General features: G+C 29.9%; 1 protein-coding gene across 7 annotated transcripts in view; it reads left to right on the top strand.

The window, feature by feature from the left end:
- The window catches only part of Tomosyn (syntaxin-binding protein tomosyn), a 369,171-nt gene that overhangs the window by 239,263 nt on the left and 107,085 nt on the right, over positions 1–22,823 (top strand). For all 7 annotated transcript variants that reach the window (XM_088264424.1, XM_088264425.1, XM_088264422.1 and 4 more), the window contains exon 4: positions 5,299–5,433. In XM_088264424.1, the coding sequence (XP_088120550.1) occupies positions 5,299–5,433 (135 nt within the window). The remainder of the gene's footprint in view (positions 1–5,298; positions 5,434–22,823) is intronic.

Here is a 22,823-nt window from a genome sequence, read left to right as displayed (position 1 = left end):
ATATCACTTTGAAAATATTTTGATATTTCTAATAATTGTAAACTTTAGTACAAATTTACAATCGCGTATTATGCTGATTTATAACAATATTGGGCTTCTAAGGATGTGTCTGTAATTACATATCTTGATAAAAATTTAATTTGAAACTAAGAATTACATAATAATAATAATAATAATAAAACCCTTATCCACACCCCAATGATGCATAGGGCACTGCGTCATATAAACGCAGTGTTATCTTGATCGTTTACACATGAAGGAAAGGTGATCAGCCCTCCGCTTCAGGTACCAGTCCAGGGCAATAATATTGAATAAATATTATAGTGAAAAAATCACTTATATTTATTTTACCCCCCTTGGGAATCGAACCCGGGACCTCCAGAACGGTAGCCGAGCGTGCTGACCATTACACTACGGAGGCGGTGAATTATTTAATATTTATAAATATAAATTCAATAATTTCAATAAAATATTACCTAAGACAGTATTACTTCTATGAAACTCGAAATTAAAAAATAATTATGTATTCTAACCAGAATTTCAAAACAATTTTTTGTGTATGATTTATTTATTTTTAGGCACAGAATTTTCCACGTTTCAGACGATAGTTACTATATACTTATGTCAATTCTTTTAAAATGACCTTTTTTGATTACAAATATGGGAGCAGATATGCTACATTTAAAATTATAAATAAAAACACATGTTTTTGACCACTTGAGTATTATTGGTATTTTAAATGACTTCTTTCGAGAGTTTCAGATGCTTTCATCTACGGATTTGAATTTAAATAGTTTTATTCAAAACAGAAGATTGAAGCATATGTAGCTTCCGAAACTAGTTATTAAAAATAAATGTGATACTGAAGTGGTAAAAAACAAATGTATTTATTTGCAATTTAATCATGTCTTACCATAAACTGAATGCCAAAACCATAAATATTTTGTCCGCCTCCGTAGTGTCATGGTTATCACGTTTGGCTACCGTTCTGGAAGTCTCGGGTTCGATTCCCATATGGGGGAGTTAAATAAATAAAAGTGATTCTTCCTTTTTAATATTTATTCAATATTACCCTAGACTGGTACCTGAAGCGGAGGGCTGATGACCTTTCCTTCATGTGTTAACAAGATAACACATCATTTTTATGATGCAGTGCCCTATGCACCATTGGGGTGTGGATAAAGGTTTGAAAAAAAATCATGGTTTGAATCAACGTAATTTAAGAATAGCAATGAAAAAGACGTTTTTTAGTACTGAAGTTCTTATTTTCGCACTCGAATAATGAAAAATGCTTTAACCCCTATCATATCTAATAATATCTCCCTAATCTCCCTTCTTCCTTTGCCCTCCTTATTATCGTCTTTTGTTAATTTATGTTTCTTTTTAAATGTCAATTTGTAATTTATGTTTTTTTTTAAATGTTCAAGTACTATCTGCCCACTGATTGCAAACGGCTATATATGGTATCAAACGTTTTGATCAATATCACTAGTCCGTCTTTGGTCGGTTGGAAGATATTGCTTTTTAGCAATAAGCCCGCCAATGTACTTTTTATTTTCTGTACATGAAGTTTAAATAAATAAATTATTTTTTCTGTACATATCCATCTTACCCCGACTCATCTTTATTCCTACCGTTCTTACCATCGGTTACCCCGCTTTCCTTTCCCCCATATAGATGAGCAACGGTCGGGCAATTTATTCCAAACTGAAAGCCATGAAATCGACATTTATTGTTGACATCTCCGTAACTTTGAGCTAATTGTTTTAATTAATTTGGACAACTTCAATTGAGGAAACAAACAAATCGTTTAGTTTTATCTCATAATTATTTATGACCATCTTTTCAGACGCTGGATATCGAAAATAACTAAGGATTTCACTGTGGAAATATTCTAATAATGCACTATATAATATAAATAATTATAATAATAAAAAAAAACCCTTATCCGCACCCCAATGGTGCATAGGGCACTGCTTCATATAAACGCAGTGTTATCTCGATCATTTACACACGAAGGAAAGGTGATCAGCCCTCCGTTTCAGGTACCAGTCCAGGGTTTTATTGAATAAATATTACAGTGAATATATCACTTATATTTATTTGACCCCCCCGGGAATCGAACCCGGGACCTCCTGAACGGTAGCCGAGTGTGCTGACCACTACGGTGGCGGACATAATATATATAACAGTTATAATATATATAACATGAGTGTGTCCAAATAATTGTACACAAAATCTGGATTATCTCCAATCACAGGAGTTATTTTCATATTATTTTTGTAAAAAGCTTATTTTCATCTCACCAATAGATGTGTCTAGTGAAGTTCTAGTGATTCAAGAATAATGTTTCAAAATTGGTTCATAAAAATAGAACTTCCAAGTATTTGAGTAGCGTGGTTGTCAATAATGGGTAGAATTGATGAACGTTACACGTGTGTAAATTGATCACTTAAACCAGCCTATGACGGTCGTCAGCCCCGTAAATGCCCAAACTTCCATATTCTTCTTCATCTTTGACGAGACGTCAAAAAATAACACTATAATATTTTTGATCAATCAATCAATCATTACTTTATCAAATTGACTTTTGAACAAAATACGAGTAGAATTTTAATAGCTAAGCACAATAACGTACTCAATTTTTGTTTTATTTTACGGTTATTTCATTAATTTAATAATTCAACAGTACCATATGTTATTTTGTGTTGTATTTATTAAAGAAATTTAACCGTTTTTTTTAAATAAACAAACTATTTTTGTTGCCTCCTTTTGTTTCAGTATGTACGACTAGGTCTAGATATTCATTATATTATCATCCTGGACTAATACCTAAAGCGCACTGATCATTTGTCATTCATGTATTACGATCAAGATAACACTGCTTCTATACGATGCAGTGCCCTATATACCATTGGTTGCGAACGAGGGTTAGAAAAAAATGTTATCATCCCTTTTTTCTAAATCCTAAATTTCTATGAAAATCAACTCGTGAAATCTACCTTTAAACCATTTTTGTAATGCAAAACCGCTCTCACAACTCCATTACCTATTTTTTACTCACCCCTAGTTTTCACACAAAATTTAAACCCAAGTTTCTCTGTTATCCTGTTACCGTGAATCCTGACATTATCCTTTTTATTAGCTTTAATACATTTGTCCTATTTTACTTTAAGAGCATTAATTTTTGCCTTTTCAAAACATATTCGTTTCATATTTTAGGAAAAAAAATAACAAAAGAATAACGTTATCTAAATCATTTGATGTACATATTATTATTCCCACGCTTCTTTATATGTATTTTTTGTTGCCTTTTTTGTTGGGAAAATTATACTTTTTTTTTAACTGAAATTATGTTCTAATCTTCTTTGTCCTCATTTACTTTTAAATCTTTATTTATGCTATGAAAATGTGTTTTATTATATTTTCATATGTTTTTTATTTAAATAATTTTGTGATATCCAATTTTGTCTTTAAATACTTATTCAAAACGTGTTATTAATCAAAGCTCATTCGTTATATTCTATAAAAGCTCTCGCCAAAATACCCATTTAATGTTTATACAAGCGTATATTCATTGACTTTTTGATAAAAAGTTAAAATTATATTCCGCCTTGACTAAGAGATGGGTGCAATACTCAGTCAGACTTTTTTTTTTAATTTTACATTGTGTAATATAAAACTGTGAAAATGAAGCATAATTTATAAGTTATAATTATATATTATACATATTAATAAATAATCAATACTGGAGAGAAGTTGTTAGAAGATTAGTTTGCTGGCAATTACATCATTGAACTACAGTGCTGCCATATGTCTAGCCCTGATTTGTGTTCCACAAGCAATTTTACTACGAGGTTGGCACCCCTTATTACCCTCTCCCGGAATCCTGCCATTCTTTGCCTTATTAGCAATTTTAGCGTGGGTAGCAATGTACAAACGTTGTTTTGAATAATTTATTTTATTAGTACCTACAATTCCGTACATATTTTATTATTTTTACTTATATTTGTTGATATTCAAAGTATAGAAGAAAACAGATTCGAATAAATATAAAAATTACATTTTCTCAACAATGAAACGTTTGGAAATAAATACTTCATAATACAAATATCATTGAGTTTTTCACCACATAAGCTTATCTGTATCTTAAACTACTTTGAAAATCCTTGAAACTTTACTGGAAAGTTGCTATGTTTATTGTTTATTTGTTAATGTTAAAAGTTTGAATTGAAAAAGAAGATAATAGAATAATAGAAACATTTGTAAACAAATATCCACTTAAAATTATTTATAAAACAAATATCATTGACTTTTTCATCACGGTCGAAAGTTACTATGTTTGATTTATATTTGTTGATGTTTAAAGTATAAAATGAAATAGATTCGAATAAATATCATAAAAAGTAGATGATATCAACGATAGAAATATTTGGAAAAATTTACTAAAAACTATTGATAAAACAAATATCATTGTTTTTATCCCCACGTTGGTTATTCTGGTCAAAACGACTTTGAAAAGTTAGAAAGTTACTACATATGTTTCTTTTCTTTTATATTTTATTAATTTATTTAAACATATTGCATACATAAGAGACACATATAATATTCCCTATGAGTAATTTCCATTACTCATTTTGGGACATCGATTAAGGTTAACAAGGATTGAAAAACAGATAAGAAAGTAACTAATAAGAAAATGTAGGATAAAATTCAAAATATAAAGCAATAAAAGGTAAGGCATAACAAAAAACATTAGGTAAGAAACATGTTTAAAGGGAAAAAAATAGAAAATGTACCTAACACAAATCGCTCACTCATTTCAACAAAGTCATATATCAAAAATCGTCAATTTTCAGTTTTGCATGTTTTCGGAATGCCAAAAATATGTACTATATCCCATTAAAAGTGGCATATTTTTAATTTAATATTTACCCGCTACAGGGCAGAAAGTGTTGTTTTTGCATTTTGAAGAAAAGGTATTGTTTAATTTTTTTTTAAATGTACTAAATATTTTTCAAATGAAGAAAAAACCTTCAGGTTTTACCTAAAAGATCTGTTGCACAGTAAAAAAGTTCAATAAGTGGCTTCATATTTATTTTTAATACATTTCATTTTATTCTTAAACTTAAAAAACGATCTCCTGAAAAATCAAGTATTTTGAAATATGACGTTGTTGAAAGGAGTGAGCGAAATGTCTCTTTCCATAAAGTATTTTCTGAGTTCATTCATTTTAGATCTCTAACTGGGTTCTATTTTATACGTCAGGCAGCTAATACAATTATGTTTTTTTCGCAGGGTCACGTGTTTGCACCTTCCGTTGCAGTCCAAGTGGCTACACGTGGGCACGGAGAGAGGAAACGTGCATGTGGTGCATATAGAAACCTTCGTACTCAGCGGATACATCATCAACTGGAATAAAGCCATTGAACCGTGAGTGTCTGAAATTTTCATATTTATATTTCGATCAATGTTAATATGGGTTTATTTTCAATATTTTAATCAGGACACTGATTTGAGTCTACTAAGTTGTATATTTCTTTTTAAAAAGCATAAAAATAAAAATTCGTGATAATTGTTTCGCCCTTTTAGGGCATTATCAATTTACTGTCAGTAGTTTGATAATGGCCTTACAAGGCGATACAATTGTCACGATTTTTTTAAAAATAAAATATGCAACTTAGTAGACTTCAATAAGTGTTTCCATTTTAAAATTAAAAATACAAAATGGCATTTTACAAATCTAACTCCAAAAAATAAGTATTCGTCAATTTATATGGGTTTCATTTTATTGAACAATGGAAACCTGTTTCAATTGCTTGCATTTAATTTTTTACTTATCTTGATTAAATATCGAGATTTAATTTTGAAATACAGTTAATATGGACCAGTGATCATTTTAAATATAAATATATGTGTAGGGATAAAAGGGTTAAGAAAAATTCTTTGAGGCTGTTTGAACATATGGAGCAAATGGATAGCGAAAGAATGATAAAGAATAGATATTCGACAAATGAAAGTACATAACGAAGACGGCCAAAAAGACTTAGACAAAAAACACTACTAGATTAATCAGAACCTAAAATCTGGTCGTGTCAAAAGCCTACGTAACCAAAGGGCATGTATGACTAAATGTATGGATGTGAAGGGCGCTAAGGGTGTATATCAGGAGAGAAGAGTATGACGTTCTATCCTCTCTACCTACCCCTGCAGTGATGGTTGTAAATGTAGCTTTCATTAAACATAGTTAAACCTACAACTCACTGCAATAGCAAGGATGCTTCACCGTAGCAAGGTAAGTAAAATAATTTATTACCTACTAAGAAAAATATGCCGGTTGTGCACAAGGAACGTAGATGAGAAAGTTATATTGCTAATTAGCTCTACCTGGATTTCAAAGGTTTTGAAAATTTTCGTAATTTAAACTTTTAAAGTCCGAGGATGTAGTTTCACGAATAAGAATACTTGCTTCCTATTTATTCCTCTAACCCTTATATGAATCCAGTGGTCCATAGAGCACTGCATTCCATCTATGCAGTATTATTTCGATCATTAACGTGAATGAAAGAGGATCAATTCTATCCTTACCAATCCAAGGTGATGTAAAATACTATCGTGAAAAACCACTAGTAGGAATTGAACCCAGAACTTTCTATTAACAATAGATTCTGTTTGAAAATATTATTTGGCTTACTTTTGAAAAAAATGCGGAATGCATCGAAACAAGTGTCACAATAGATTTTAATAAATAGTGGTATTTTTTAATAATTGAATTTTAAATTTGAACAAAAATATTGCATTAGCATCATTTGCTTTTTTACTTAATGAAAATAATTTAAATATAAAAATTATTGTGTAAGACCACTTATTTAGAGCACTTGATAATTTTTATGTATACACTAAAAATGTTTCGAAAACTAGAAATGTTCTTATCAACTTGTGAAATAAAAACTTTTTTAAACTAGGCGTGTTTACGTTAATAAATAAATAGACTTATGCAAGTGTTTCATTTAAATTTTAAAATCATTATGTCACTCCGGAGTTGAGGTCAAATGATTAAAATATTTTTCAATTTAAATTTTACATAGTAAATACCACTATTTCTTAAAATCTACTGTGACATGTGTTTCGATGCATTCCTTATCATTTTCAAACACATATGCATCGAAACACGTGTCATAATAGAATTTAAGAACTATTGGTATTTACTAAGTAAAACTTAAGCTAAAAATGGATAAATTTCACCACAAAGTGACTGCCGAATCAATTATTTGAATAATTAGAATAATAATAAATAATAATGGTAATAAGTATTTTTGAAGCCGATAGCAAAAGGAAATATAATGTCTTTTGCTAGTATTCGATAAAATAATTCGCATGTGATGTTTAGCTTGATATAGGTCCAACGTTTGCTTTGTCACGACTCTTTTTGTCCTTTTTTTGAAACGGCATTTAAGATAAAATATTTGCGGTTGGAGTTTTCCCGAAAATACCTTTATGAAAAATTGCTTCAATAAGACTTCCTGTTTTAGTGCGGTAACAAAATATCGCTGAAGTCAGAGCTCGGCGGAGAATCTAATTTAAATGCAAATCGTGGCTTTTATTACCATCGCCGAAATAAGTGTCACCCTTTTTGATTTATTTGCGATATTCGTATCACCTCTAACAATTTTCGAAATGAATCTAAAGAAGGTATTTTTTGTATGCAAAAATTATATCAATTTTCATAAGCATCTTTTGTAGACTGATAATAAATTAATAGAACATTTTATAAATATACGATTTGACAGCACAGTCAACATATGTGTAGAGTTAACATATGTATAGGAAGAGATGTTTATGTTTGCGCTAATTGAGTGTGAATATGATTATTATCATTTAAAAAGAAAGGTATTTATCCCTTTTTAAGCTTTAAAAAAAGGACAGCGTTAAAAATAATGTGTGTTCAATTATACAGAATAAAAAAGAGTTTGTAATGAATGTTAAACAAATAAGATTTTTTTGAATACCAGTGATCACTTTACACACGTGTAACATTCACCAATTCTACCCATTATTGACAACCACACTACTCGAATTCTTGGAAATTCTGTAGGTATATATGAACCAATTTAGAAACCTTGTTCTTGAATCACTAGAACTTCACTAGAGACATCTATTGGTGAGATGTAAAGAAGCTTTTTACTAAGCAGAAACTCTTATATTAGTATGTGAGGTCCGAATCATGGATTATAATCACACACATGAGAAACGCCAGAAAATACCATTTTCATTTTTATTATTTCAGGCTATAATTTGACCAGACAATTTATTTACAACATTTTGAGTGTGTCCAAATACTTGTTCACAAAATCTAGATTATCTCCAATTACAGGAGTTATTTTCATATTATTTTTTGACATCTCATCAAAGATCTCATCTCAGAAAAAAAATAATAATAATATAAAAATAACTCCTGTAATTGGAGATAATCTCACTCAAAATGTTGTAGCATAGTTTTTGTGAGAATCAAGTTACGTATTTTATATTTTTGTAGTTTAACATTTTTTAAATTAGATATTTACTTTTATAAAGTAATGCAATGCAATTAAGATCTACGGGCAAAAGTGAAATTGAAAATTTATATTTTAATCTGGTTATTTTGGATAAGAGATCCTTAAGTTGATTTATTCAATGAATATAAGGAAAATTGCTTCTAGTTCTTCTTTTTCGTTTCAAGTATTCTCGCAGCCCTGTGATTATTTCAAAGTTAATTTCCTTATAATTTTATTCAGATTGCTATTATTATTAAATAACTTTTCTAAACTCACATACAGAGAAACGTAATTGAATCCGAGGCTGAGTACTATCAAGGGATCTCATTTAAATGCAAATTTCTTCGTTCCATTATAATTTTTACCTACGGATAATTGAATCTCATTGTTCCGATTTACAGAACAAATGTTTAAGTTGTCCCATCTCACCCTGATAGCACTTTGCATAATGCAGCGTACAACGTACGAAGCCTGCGTTGTGCGACTAGATCAGCAAATATTCGTAACTTGAAGCGACAATACGAACGTGTTTGTTTATTGCACATATGCACATACGATGGAAGGAGTTCAGTAATTTTAATGTGATACATCTCCGACAAACCTCATTATTCTCCAGCTTTCCTTACCACTTCAGAACCACTTTACGACAGCAAATTAAAACAATATGACCGTTTTTTCCATTTTTATTCCATTTTTATCGTAAATAAGTACTTTTTCTATTATCAAACTGTTTTTCGTCATCTTCTAGGCCATATTCACACACGATACTTAATTTAGCACTATATTGTATCGAAAAAGTGCGTAAAGTCAAGGTGATCAGTCCTGCGCTTCGGTTCCTTATCCATAGTCACATTAAATCAATATTACACACATTAAATTAGAACTATTTATTTATTTCAAACTCTTGGAAATTGAACCCAGGACCTCCAGAACGGCAGCAAAATGCTCTTACCACTGCAATACGATGACAAAAAACAACCCATAAGAATTTTTTAATTGCATGTTTCATGTACGAGTATATCTCGTATTTATAAAAAAATAAAGTCTATGAATCTTTGAAGTTCATGTTATTCAATTATTTTTCGTACGTTATATATTGTATTTCGATACGATTTGACAGTGACTTTGTGATAAAATATATCATTTTAATTTGAGTTTCACTTGGTAAATACCACTTTTACTTAAAATATATACCCATTCTTCAAAGTCCCAAGAATACAATTCTAAAATTTGGACTGAGCTTCATATACGGTATTTGAAAATGATACGGTATGCATCGAAACACGTGTCGTAATATATTTTTTGAAATAATGATATTTATCTCATGAAACTTTCATTAAAAATAATACCTTTTCAAATATAGTATTTATTTATTACTATTTAATACTAAGAATAATTTTCTGAATTTGTTCTCTACTTTAGAAATAATTTGATAAATTATTTCAATTGTAAATGCAGAGACCTGGAAATAATTTGTCATAATGTGAAAATGGAAAACATTAAGTGCTCTTTGCCAAGATTCGCGGAAGCTTAATTGATTTAAATATAAATTCGCAAACAATTTATCTCTTCGCCGCCAATGGGGAGTCCTAACGATTTCTTTATCCTTGCCCCCAGATCATTAGTGTAGCTGATAAACAAAATCTTTCAAATTTGGCGGGATATTGGTTCTACGCTCCGGCTTAATTGCGAAAAGCAACCGATATTAACTCAATTAAGTACGAAATTTGTATTTAATACAAACTTAAGAAATACTTGCTAACGTTGAACACCACAAAGTTGATTACCGGCTACACACTTCAGGGCTACGAATGGAGTACTCGTGTGCTTGATATTTGATTGAGGGCAATGTTGAAAATTAGCTTGAACTAATTTCAGTTAAATAAATAAAGTTTGTTCTCGGTTTGAGTATGTGCTAAACTAAACTTAAAGTGTAATAAGGGATTTATGAAACAATAAATATGTTTATTATATTTTGAAACTCTAAATTAATATTCTCTTTGACTATTTGAAATGGAGCGATTATTATCGCTCCTTTAATATTATAAGTTAATTATATTATTCTGAAACATTTTTCATTCCTTAAACTCGAGAGTTTTAATGAATATTTTTCAAACCAATTTATAAATATATTTCTGAAGATATTTTCCAAATAAAAAACCTATTTTAATTTATATCTTGTTTCAAGACTCTTTAAAAAAAAAGTACCAACCGATTTTTTTACTTTCGTATCTTACCCTCATCAATAAAATACTCATTTCTGATAAATTACCTTTCCTAAAGGTAAGTTATTTGAAATGAGGATTTAAATTAATAAATTCTTTGCCTGAGGTAATTATCTTTGCTTAAGACTCACGTACCTAAATATAAAAACGAACATATCTTTTCAGTCTACGAATCGTTATGTTTAACAAAATTGAAGTATAACATCATTATTTTTTTAATTTTATTAATTGGAAATAACTAAAATAAGTCAAATTTACTACGTTGTCATTGGTCGTTTCAAAATATTAATTTCCTACATAAATTGTCAGCTTTAAACCTAGTTGCAGGTCTCGTATTGGATTCCCGGGGGTAGAAATCAACATTTTTGTGTTTTTTCATTATAATATTAATTCAACATTTTCCTGACTGGTATCTTAACCCAAGACTGATCACCTTGCTTTTATATAATTAACGATTGACTCAACATTGCATCACATTGGGTGCAGTGCTCAATGCAATCAAACATTGGGTCCGGATAAAGTTCAGTAGTAATAATTTTATACCGTTTATAAAACGAGCCAACAGTTTTAAAAAGTACCAGCGAACAAAAGTTCTAAAAAATGTTATACTCGTATTTCTTAAATACGATTGTTTTATCAAGTATTGTTTAAGGCCAAGTATACGTTAAATCTTAACTTCATTTTCTCTATATGACATTTTGCATAAATAATTTTATTCTTTAAACATCGTTTTTGCATTGAAGAAATGAGTTTTTCTTCGAAATAATTACATTTATGGTTTTTAAAAGAAAAGGGTTATTAAAAAGTAAGGAATTAAAAAAATCCTATATATTTTCTAAAAAGCAAAAAAGTATCTAAAAAGCAAAAAAATTAGGACACGTTGAGCCCTGAGCGCGGCTCTCCGCATTCTGATTTGAACGCTCGAGATCTGGGCCTTAAAGCTTGATATAATGGAAATTATCTCCTCTAAGAATACGAGTGTCTACTTAAAGATTGGCCCAGTTTTCCGATAGCAGCTTTCTTTCCCTTATAAATTCCGAACGTAGCGCCGCATCGGACCGCTGCAATCTAAATGTATGTATTTCCCTAGTTTTCGAACGTCCCCGCAGCGTGCAATTCTTCCGAACGAATGGAAGCCGAAGTGGATTTAGAGTCCCTCGGTCCTATTCGCATAACTCTTGAAATGATGGAAATCGAAATGAAATCTTCAAGTGGGATTACACAAACGATTGATGTTTTATTCAATTCTTCCTTTGAAATAAAAATAAATAATAATTTTTAATTTCATTAATGTTTTTTGCAGATACTTCGTGGCACATTTTATAAACTTTATAAAATAAAACATCTTTGTTTTAACCACTTTTTATTGGTACATCTTTTCCAACCGGTTTCGACAAGAACCTTGTCAACTATGAGTATTTCAATGTTTTAGAATTAGTACATAAATCCTGATGATGACAAGGTTCTTGTCGAAAACGGTTGGAAAAAGTGTACCAATAAAAAGAAGTTAAACAAAGTTGTTTTATTTTATAATATTTATTAATTTTAACACTCTCCTTATCAGTAATTAAAAAATTTATTTTTAAAATTTATTATTTTTATTTGAAATATAAATTAATAATATTTATAGATTTGGCGTTTAATTTGAAGAACTCCGATTTATATTTATACATTAAATGTTAATATCATACACTGATTTTTTGAGTCAGTTGTCACAATATTTATTTTTATGTGTTTTTTTTTCAATAAAATAAAATTTAGTAGACTCAAAATATCGGTGTTTGATTTTAACATTTAATTTTATATAAATTAAGTAAATTTTAGTCGTTAAGGCTAAATTACTGATATAACCCGTCAAAAAACTGAATGTTTTTCATATAAAAATACATAAATGAACATACAGTAGTTGACAAAATATTCAGTTTTGATATTTTTATCGCGTTAATTTCCTAATAATTTGTAAAAAAAAAATATTTGTTTAAATATTTATCAGGTGAATGTGGTTGGTATTAGAAGTAGAGAAAGACCGAGAAAAGTTCGACATGATCAAGCATTTCAAATAATGGTCAGGTCAGGAGTATGAATAATCGACGTGTATGTATGAGGAGATGCGTAAATGTAGAAAAGATGAAGATTGTGTGCCATAAACGATTGGTGTGGCGTTCTATTCCTTCTACCTACCCCTACAGAAAAATAGCGTGATGTTTCGTTATTTAGTTTTTAGTAAGTTATTTGAAAACGATAGTTTTAGGCGTCTGCTAATATCGCTCATTCCTTTCAACAACGTCAAATATTCAAATAACTTGATTTTTCAGGAGATCGTTTTTAAGGTTTAAAAATATAATTAAATGTATTAAAAATAAATATCAAGCCACTAATTGAACTGTTTACTGTGCAATATATCTTTTTAGGTAAAACCTGAATGTTTTTTCTCAATTTGAATAATATTTAATATATTTAAAAAAATAATTGAACAATACATTTCCCTCAAAATACTAAAACAACACTTTCTGCCCTGTAGCGGGTAAATATTAAGTTAAAAATATGCCGCTTTTGTTGGAATATCCGAAAACATGCACAACAAAAATTGAGGATTTTTGATATATGACGTAGTTGAAAGGAGTGAGCGATATATAAAATAATTCGGGAAATTTTCACATAACTTTTCATATAGGTCTCTGCTAACAAATAACTTTCTTATCTCACCTATAGGTTTCGCTGACGTATATGCACCAATTCTTTAATTAAAGGATAAATACAACATCCGAAATTTGAGGGCGTGATGATTACTTAGTTAATTCTTTCAGCTAAGTTGTGTAAAGAGTAGCTACATATCGTTTTTTTTTTGTCCGGACTGCACTCAACGTATTGAATTGTAAGAAGTAATCGATGAGATCATTTGAAAATTCTGCCCACAGTGCGACGATTGATTTCTTCCCATTTTCTCGGAGCCTTTGATGTATCACGACATTCATCACAGTTCTGAGCGACCTGTGTTCATTTTATTTTCATTCATTCGTCAATATTCAATATTTTTCTGTTACATTTTTCGCTCATTTTCTTCATTATCTACAGAAAATCCTTTATTTTTACTTTTTTGACATCTCTACATATATGAAGAAGAATATGGAAGTCTAGGCATTTACAGAGCTTACGACTTGTCATAGGCTGGTTAAGTGACCACTTTACACACGTGCAACATTCGCCAATTCTACCCATGATTGACAACCACACAACTTAATTTTTTAGAACACCTTGATATATTGATCAATCTCGTGACACAGTTCATGTGAGTTCACAACAGCAATCTATGTTGTAATGAGGAAAGCTAAGCAATAAGCAGAGATCTTTTTAATTGTTTGCATGGTCCGAATCCTGGATTATATTCACATACTTGAGTTTCGCCTGAAAACATGATTTGAAAATTTTTATGTAGCTTATAATTTGACGAGCTTATAATTTTATTTTCATCCGCTTCCGTAGTGTAATGATTAGCGCGTTTAGCTATCGTGCTGGAAGTCCTGTGTTCGATTCCCAGGGTGGGGTAAAAAATAAATTTAAGTAATTTTTCACTCTCATATTTATTTAATACTACCCTGGACTGGTCCCTGAGGTGCTGGAGTGATCACCTTGCCTTCATTTAAGTAACGATAAAGATAACACCACCCCAACTACGTTTAATCATATAAATTAACTTTCCTAACTTAAGCGTACATTTAAACTTTGTAATATATTTTGTACAAATTGGCTACGGCTGTTAGTTAAAAAATATTTAAAAATACGATGCAGTGCCCTATGTGCCATTGAGTGCGGATAAGGGTAAGTAGTAGTTATTTAACTGCAAAATTTTGAGTGTTTCCAAATACTTGTTATCAAATCTGGATTATCTCCAATAATTTTTTTTCTTTTTTAACATCTTGACATAAAGATCCTTTTTTAGCTTAAAGCTTCAGTTGCTTCTTTTTTCCGGGTTTCCTTTGAAAGCTTCTGAACTTTTATCTTCATAAGTGCATTGGGTGAAACAATATATAAAGAAGCGTATTGCAACAACAATACAAGGCACTCGGTTGTGACCGTTTCGCGTCCTGAGAGCTGTTGTGTTATATTTTATGGCCCCTCAGCGCGCTCTCAACGCGCCCGACACCGCCTCAACAATGAATGGCCATCAGAAGGGTTTGCAGTGCGAATACTTAAATTATTATATAATTCTTAAATATGATACAATTTATTCTGATGCAATGGATAATTTCGTAAAAAAATATATTAAATGACATAAATCAATTTACGTGTCCACACTGATACAATAATTTGTTAGATCAATGATCGGCAACCTATGTACTACCCGCAGGTAATTTAATTATCCACTTCGATATTTTCCCACCATGAAAATATGATGAGGGTTTTTTTAAAATTATTTACACATTTAAAATTCTCGTTATAATAATTACAGTACTAAGGTGGATGTAATAATAGCATAGTAGAACTTTAAATACTTGAAATAGTAAATGTAATAATGTTTTTTATCACTGAACAATTTGAAGTAAATATTCAAACATCAAATTTTTATACTGTTATCATCGAACGTGAAGTCACTATTTAGATTTATTTGCTACTATTTCTTTACAAATATATTTATTTTTTACAAAAGTGTTTTTATTTTATCAAAATAAATATTTGATCATTCCATTTTTTTCGGTCTTCCTCTGCTTCTGTTACCAACAATTTACTATGTATATGTTTTTTTTAATTGTATACAGATACTTTAAAAAACGCAAGGAGGAATAATTGTCATTGATAACTAATTTAAAAAAATATGTATTGGCGTAGTTAGATAGGCACCTTTTTAATCAACTAATTTACTAAACGAAAAATGAAGACAAGACGTCAAAAGACTTTTTATTTTCTGTATTTTCGTGTATTTTTCATATTTATTCTCTCCAACATTAATTTCTTACTATAAACTCTCTTATAATCACGTAGTTTATGGAATCTTTTGTATTTAAAAACGTAAAAAAGAGAATCTTTTACATTTTTTCACATCCTTCAAAGGAAACCTACCTACTTTAATCTACAAGATATTTCATTTCAACAAAGTAGAATTCTTTTTAAGTTCTTGCAAGATCCGTCTTCTAATCTAAAGAAGAAACGGAAGGAAACCAGCAAATGCCAGATGCCTGCAAAGCCTCGCAGACAAACTGTTTTACATTTTTCACATGGCGATATCGCAGACAAGAAAGCATTGCCCGGATCTTCTTAACTTCGTTCCTGTTCCTTGCATTCGGTCCAAAGAACATTTGCAAAAGCCCGAATTCTTTTGTCGGCGAAAAATGTACCTACTTAAGTTTTCAAAACTCAAATGCACAACTTAAAATAGCTTAAAGTGTAAGTTATTTAAAGTCTTCATAAATTGATTACCGTAAAACATACTTGAACTTTGATGTGTTACTTGAGCCCAGTACAAAATAAGATTTAAACCTGTATTTGGTCTACAATAATGAACGTATCGACATGATTCATTGTTTCCCTGACAGGTGACACTTATTGTCACGATACTTCGATCGATACCACGATCTAAATATAAAAAAAATGTACTGGGCTCAAGTAACACATCAAAGTTCAAGTAGACCCGTTCTACGGTACATTATTTTGATACTTTGAATTTGATACAATTGAAACTTCTAAATATGTCGATCAAACTCGTAAAACAGTATGCTCGAGTGCACTATAGGCATCTATGGTTGGGATGAGGATTTTTTTTTTCTAAGCAGAGACTCTTTCATTTATATGAGTGATCCGAATCCTGGATTATACTCACACACTTGAGAAATGCTTACAAACATCATTTTTAATTTTATTTTACCTTATAATTTGACCAGTTAATTTATTTACTGTATTTTGAGTGTATCGAAGTACCAACTTATTCACATCTGGATTTCCTCCAATTAAGAGTTATTATAATTCCTAATTGGAGGTAATCCAGATTTATGAACAAGTATTTGGACACATCCAAAATTTTGTAAGTTTATTTTTTAGAACACGCTTTCACGAAATAGGTTGTTTTTATAACGTGTCTATGCTTTGTCTTCGTGTGACGATAGTTTGTCAGGCTTCAGGGCTGGTTGGGTGTACCTTGTAGGGGTGAACTTGTCCTAGATTTAATTGAAGCCCCGCACATCCAATGCCAAGTCGTCGGAGCGTGAAATAACCTTTTCCTCGGTCACGTGAGCTTTTATTGTGCTAACCGCGCTACAGTTAGCAGGACACCTCGGCTCATCTTTCATGAACAAAAATGTGCTATTTTTATTTTTGTTCAATATTTCATACGTGACATTTATCGTGGCTTTTAGTATTTGTCTGAATTTTAATTACGAGTATACGTTTAAAATACTCATAAATCACATGACTTCTAATCAAATATGTATACTATATCTATCTTAAATTAATATCTTAATAATGCCATCAGACACGTAAAACATCACGTGATACCTAGAAAACTAGTGTAAAATTAAACGTTTCCGTAGTTAGCATTTAAACTCTCTATTCTGGATCTTTGTAAAATTAAATTTAAGTTAAATATGAAATAATTACTCTTTTTCTGATATTAATAGCGTAAGAAACAATACCAACAAATTGCTTTATTTATCCATTTTTTACTGGCATTATATTGTTATAAATAAGTTTTTATTATAATTTCAATACAACGTTTTAATTAAATGTTTTTTTTCTTCAATTTTCTTTTCAAAATATCTTTTCGGAACTTCTGAACTAGTCACGAAATAAAATAAAAAAATCTAATGTACATATAGAAATTTACGAAAGTAAATACAATAAACCTTATTATAACGAAGTGTTTTCTTCAATAAATGTATCATTTTCAAATATTTAATAATCCTAATTTTTTGTGATTTACGATACACGTCTGTCATTTTTTATTTTCATATGGTAATAATTCATTTTTCCGTACGAAACTTGTATTCAATTCGGGTTACGTAATAATACGCGTATGTATAAAACCATAAAATATATCTTCCGTATAAAAGTTTAAGGTGGTATATGAATTACCGCGGATCAAATTTATTTTCCGCCATTCAGTCTTGAATATCTTTATTCTCCTTTGTTTCATATTTTTACTGAGAATATTTTATATTTGACGTGAGAATGAAAGCCTTTTGAGTGTTACGTGTTCCAATTTTCCCCTTTTCAACAAACCAGCGACACTCGCAAATAAATAAACCTAATACGCAAAATACAAAATGAACGTTCTATTCATTCGATCACTCCGATTTTTATTAAAAACTGAACGATTTTTATTAAAAAGTGAAGGTAGCTAAATGTTAAATTAAATATTTTTTCTCGCGTGTTTTCTTATGGTTATGGCAAATTTATATACCTTTTGATAGAATTTAAATATTTACATTTCAGTAACATAAGCATCCGAATTCATATATTTTCCACAATAAAGGATTTGGTTCCTTTTGTCCTGATGGGTACCTTTTGATTACTTTCCTATAATTATATAAACAATTATCTTTTAATTTTTCCTTTATTGCTCTTAAATATTACTAGCCCTTTTATGAATTAAGGTTATCTGAAAAACATGAACGAACTCTTTAAACTATACTTTTAAGTCATTGATCCCAGGTAAAAAATATTATATTTTGTGAATTTTACACAAAAATCAAAATTAAAATAATGTTGTAGCCGATTGACAAAATTTTTGTTCCTTAAAGCAGATTTTTTTCTTAAAAGCGTCTTGAAACCGATGGACATAAAGAGTGGTTATATGCTTACATTATTTACAAGAATGTTAAAAAAAGTAATGTTGATTGTTTAATAATACGTTCTAGATAGTATTATTTATTTAATTATGTTATAAGAAACGCGTATGTACATAATATGAATTAAATGAAAATTATATTGTATGATCAGATTATTTATTTAATAAGTAAAAGCTTATCATAGCGCATTTTTTGCTATCGAGACCAGCTTAAAGGCAAAGAAATGCAGGGTGCATTTTTTTGCCTTTTTGCAATCTTATCTAAACATCACTCAATAATCAAGTGATTCTTATAAAAATTGACTTAAGCAATCAGAAATAAGTTTGAGCCAGAAGTACTTACTGAATTTCTCGAGCAAAATCATTGTTGCCGAATTACGTGCTTAAAATTATTATTATAACCTTTTATTTGATCTAATTTTGCTCACCCCCTGTTTATAATACGCGTTTATTTTATTCATCTTTCAGACTGAACAATAATTTGAACATTTATGGGAATTTACGTCGGTGTAATTAAGGCTTTCTTAATTAATTTTAGATCAAAGGCTGTATGCTAATTTATCATTTACTGTTTTCTTAATCGCGTTACACCTTTAATCCTCCTGGAAAATATTTTTCATTGGTTTGAAAAGTAATTTCAGTAAGGATACACTTATAATAAAATATTGTAGGTACGTAAATATAGTAATTCTTAATTTAGAGTCATTATTTTCTCTTTTGTATATTTTATCATGACTTTTATACAATTTATCGTAGTACATGATGATGTAAACATAAAAATAAAACACCTTTTGTGTTTATAACATAAAAATAAAACACCTTTGATTACCTAGTTTTGAAAACTACGCATGTTCTCATCAACACGTGAAAATATAAGATGGCACAAAATTAATTATCTGATTTTGTTTTAAATTACTTATTTATTTAATAACATAAAAAAACAATTGAGTTAAAGAAATCTTTATTTGGAGCTTTACATTTTTTTCTGTTAAGTGGAAAAGATGATATGCATCAAGTGGCTAACGCCAGTGTTGATAAATATTTGTGCCTGTTTCATCAATCTTTTTGTATACTGCAGCTGCTTGTTCATTAAATTCAAATATGATTGCCGTACGACGCCATTTACAAAAATTATAACATCTTCCGACAGGGTGATTCATTTTCTGCCACCCTATACAAACAGTTTTCGAGAATAGTCGTGTTTACATTAATATACTCAAAAGTTGTCTTGTACAAGCGTTTTATTTTTTAATTAAAATTTCTTATTTTTCCACAAAGTTAATGCCGAATCAATAAACAATGTTAAACATGATATTTAATTATATTCTCATTAAAGCTTATTAGTTTTCAGTCAATTTAGTTGCCCTTTGACATTAGAAACCTAAGCGTGTACGAATTACTTTGTAATGCGATTAGAAGTCCAAGGTAACTCAGGTGAGAGAGAAGGGCTTGCATATAATATGACTTTGTGATAATCCTTCTTACAGTCGAATCCCTTTTGTAAGTTACTCGTGGATTAACGGAATACGTAATTTCCGGACTTAACAGTTTAACCATAACGCGACAATTATTAGTCAGGGTAGTAATATTGTTGGTAAGCTTTCATGCATAATAGAACCATTCCCTTACTACGTTATGCTGTCGATACTAATAAAGATTGTTATATTTTATTGACGTTTGGCTTAGTAAATACCACTATTTCTTAAAATCTACTGTGGCACGTGTTTCGATGCATTCCGTATCATTTTCAAACACCGTACGGTGGTAAGAAATAGTGGTATTTACTAAGTAAAACATTAATTAAATATGGATAGATTTTACCACAAAGTGACTCCCGAATCAATTAATGAAAAGATTGTTATTCTTGTTAGTTTTGATAACAATAGCAGACTGATTAGGAGAGACAAAAAAATAGGCGTAATTATTTACATTTTATATATATTTTATAATATATATAACGTAAAATTTATCGTTCACTTTTTATTTGATTGCAAGATTATTTTGCAGCTTACCTTTTCTATTAGAAAATATATGCTTTGCTTTTGTAATACCTAATATGTCTTATTTAACACTATCTAAAACTGATTGAATATATCGCAGTCGTACAGGAGAAAGTGACCAACTTACAAAACGTTAAATGTTCAGGAGGGCCATTTACGTCACATTTGCTTGGCAAGAAAATATGTAAACATCAATGCAGTTAGTCATTTGAAACAAGTCAATATATTATACTTTCAAGTTTAAAATCCATTAAGATTTTTTCAGGGCAATATTAAGCTAGTAAGATAGCAAATAGTCAATGATGACGTTTTTGTAAAAAAATCACTTGGTCACTTTCTCCTGTATGACTACGATACGATATACCTACTCGATATTTTCTTTGCGTATTCGACTCAAAAACACTTTTTTTATTTTATTATGTAAGTGGGTACTTCGCATTTTGCCACGCGTTTTCCATGCTACCGCCGTGCTGAGAATGAGTAATACGTTTTTCCTTTATTTGACTTGTTTCTTTGCAATCGATTAAAACCTCGTTAAGTTTTATTAATGACATTACAAAACGTTGATATTATCGAGACTAATTATCTCAAACTTACCACCACGCAACAATGTGAAAATTTATTTCCCTCTCGCTTGTGTACGACTAAATCTCTACGGAATGACTAGTAAATGTGTAATTTCCTAGTCGAGGTGGATGTAGTTGGTGGTGATAAATTTTGTTAAATCAATCGTCAGTTTTGGGTTTTCCCATGGTTTGCATGTCGCGGTGTTCCAACTCAATCTAAAACCTACTTCATCACGCGACTATAGCGTTTTCTATGACCTTGTCAATATATAAAGCATGGAATTATATATGTGTGTATTACTCAACAGTTTCAAAAAATATAATACGTAGTTTATGAAACTTACTAACATTTTACCGAACAATATTTTTAGTAATTTTTTGTATTTTTCCGAGAATTGAGTAGTGATAAAAATAATTAACCACATATTAACATCTTGACAAAGGTGAAGAATAATATGGAAGTTTGGGTATTAACAAGGTTTGCGACCTGTCATGAGCTGGTTTAAGTTATCAATTTATACACGTGTTACATTCACCATTCTACATCATGATTGACAGCCGCAATACTCAAATTTCGACAATTTTCTATGTCTTTTGATTGATACCTTCTTTCCCATATGAGTTCAAGACACAATCTAAGGTTAAGTTGGGTTAGATTTTTATTTAGCAGAGACCCTTGTGAAATGTATGTAAGATGCTTTCCAAATTATTTCACGTTCTGGAAGACGCCTGAAAACGTGACTTCAAACGATTTCAGACAATTTTTATTAAACTTTTAATATGACCAGTTATGTTATTCACAATAGTTGCAGATGTGTTTTAGTATATATAACAATTCGGGAAGAATCTCACATACATTTTTTTATGTCTCCGCTAAATGAAATAAAAACTTACTCAATTCAACCGTAGATGATGTTGAGAACATACTTTTTATAGCTTTCAATTAAAAACCTTATTGTTTTAATGATTTTTTTAAAAACATTTTTTTTTGAGTTTATTATTATTGATTGTTCACAAATTGTATTTTAAACCATATTATGATTTACGTTCGAAAATGACCTCAAATTAAACCGCTTTGTTTTAATAAGTAAGAAAATGTTCAACATTGTTTTCGGTGATTACTCCAATTAATTTAATTTCCCAACCATTGTAAGGATAATAAAAAATGTAAGATTTTTTAAACGCCGTTTAAAGATGAAACCATTTATCACGCAATCATTAGGATTTCACGCTAATCTTTTAATTAAGCCATTTCCTCGGAAGATTATGTTCAGCAGTTTAACGGTACATCCCTTTATCTTTGTAAACCTTTTGTGGAGCTGTAAACGTATTCGAGTGATTTATTCTAGTATTTTCCTTCTCGGATCTCTTTCCCATTAATTTGTTTAATTGCGAACTATTCCTATGTTATAAAACTAATGGAATCGTTTCACCAATAAAACAGTTTATTTCGATTGGTCAGTATACTCTAGTTTTTTTTATGTTTAGTTGTTAAATAATCAAAAATATACAAAAATCACCGATCCAGGTTACCAATAAGTGTTTTTGTTTTCTTTTATTATGATATCAGCCTCATGGTTATAATTTTGTGTAGAAAATATAAGTACAATTTTCTTTTTTGGTGTTTTAAACTTATATATAAATCTACAACATTTTGAGTGTGTCCAAATACTTGTTCACAAAATCTGGATTATCTCCAATTACAGGAGTTATTTTATATT

The sequence above is a fragment of the Brachycentrus maculatus genome, unplaced genomic scaffold (assembly GCF_059751285.1).
Source record: "Brachycentrus maculatus isolate JH-2025_06_01 unplaced genomic scaffold, ASM5975128v1 h1tg000226l, whole genome shotgun sequence".
Classification (NCBI taxonomy): domain Eukaryota; kingdom Metazoa; phylum Arthropoda; class Insecta; order Trichoptera; family Brachycentridae; genus Brachycentrus; species Brachycentrus maculatus.
The sequence above is the reverse complement of the archived record's forward strand: the minus strand, read 5'-3'. Positions and strand labels throughout refer to the sequence as shown.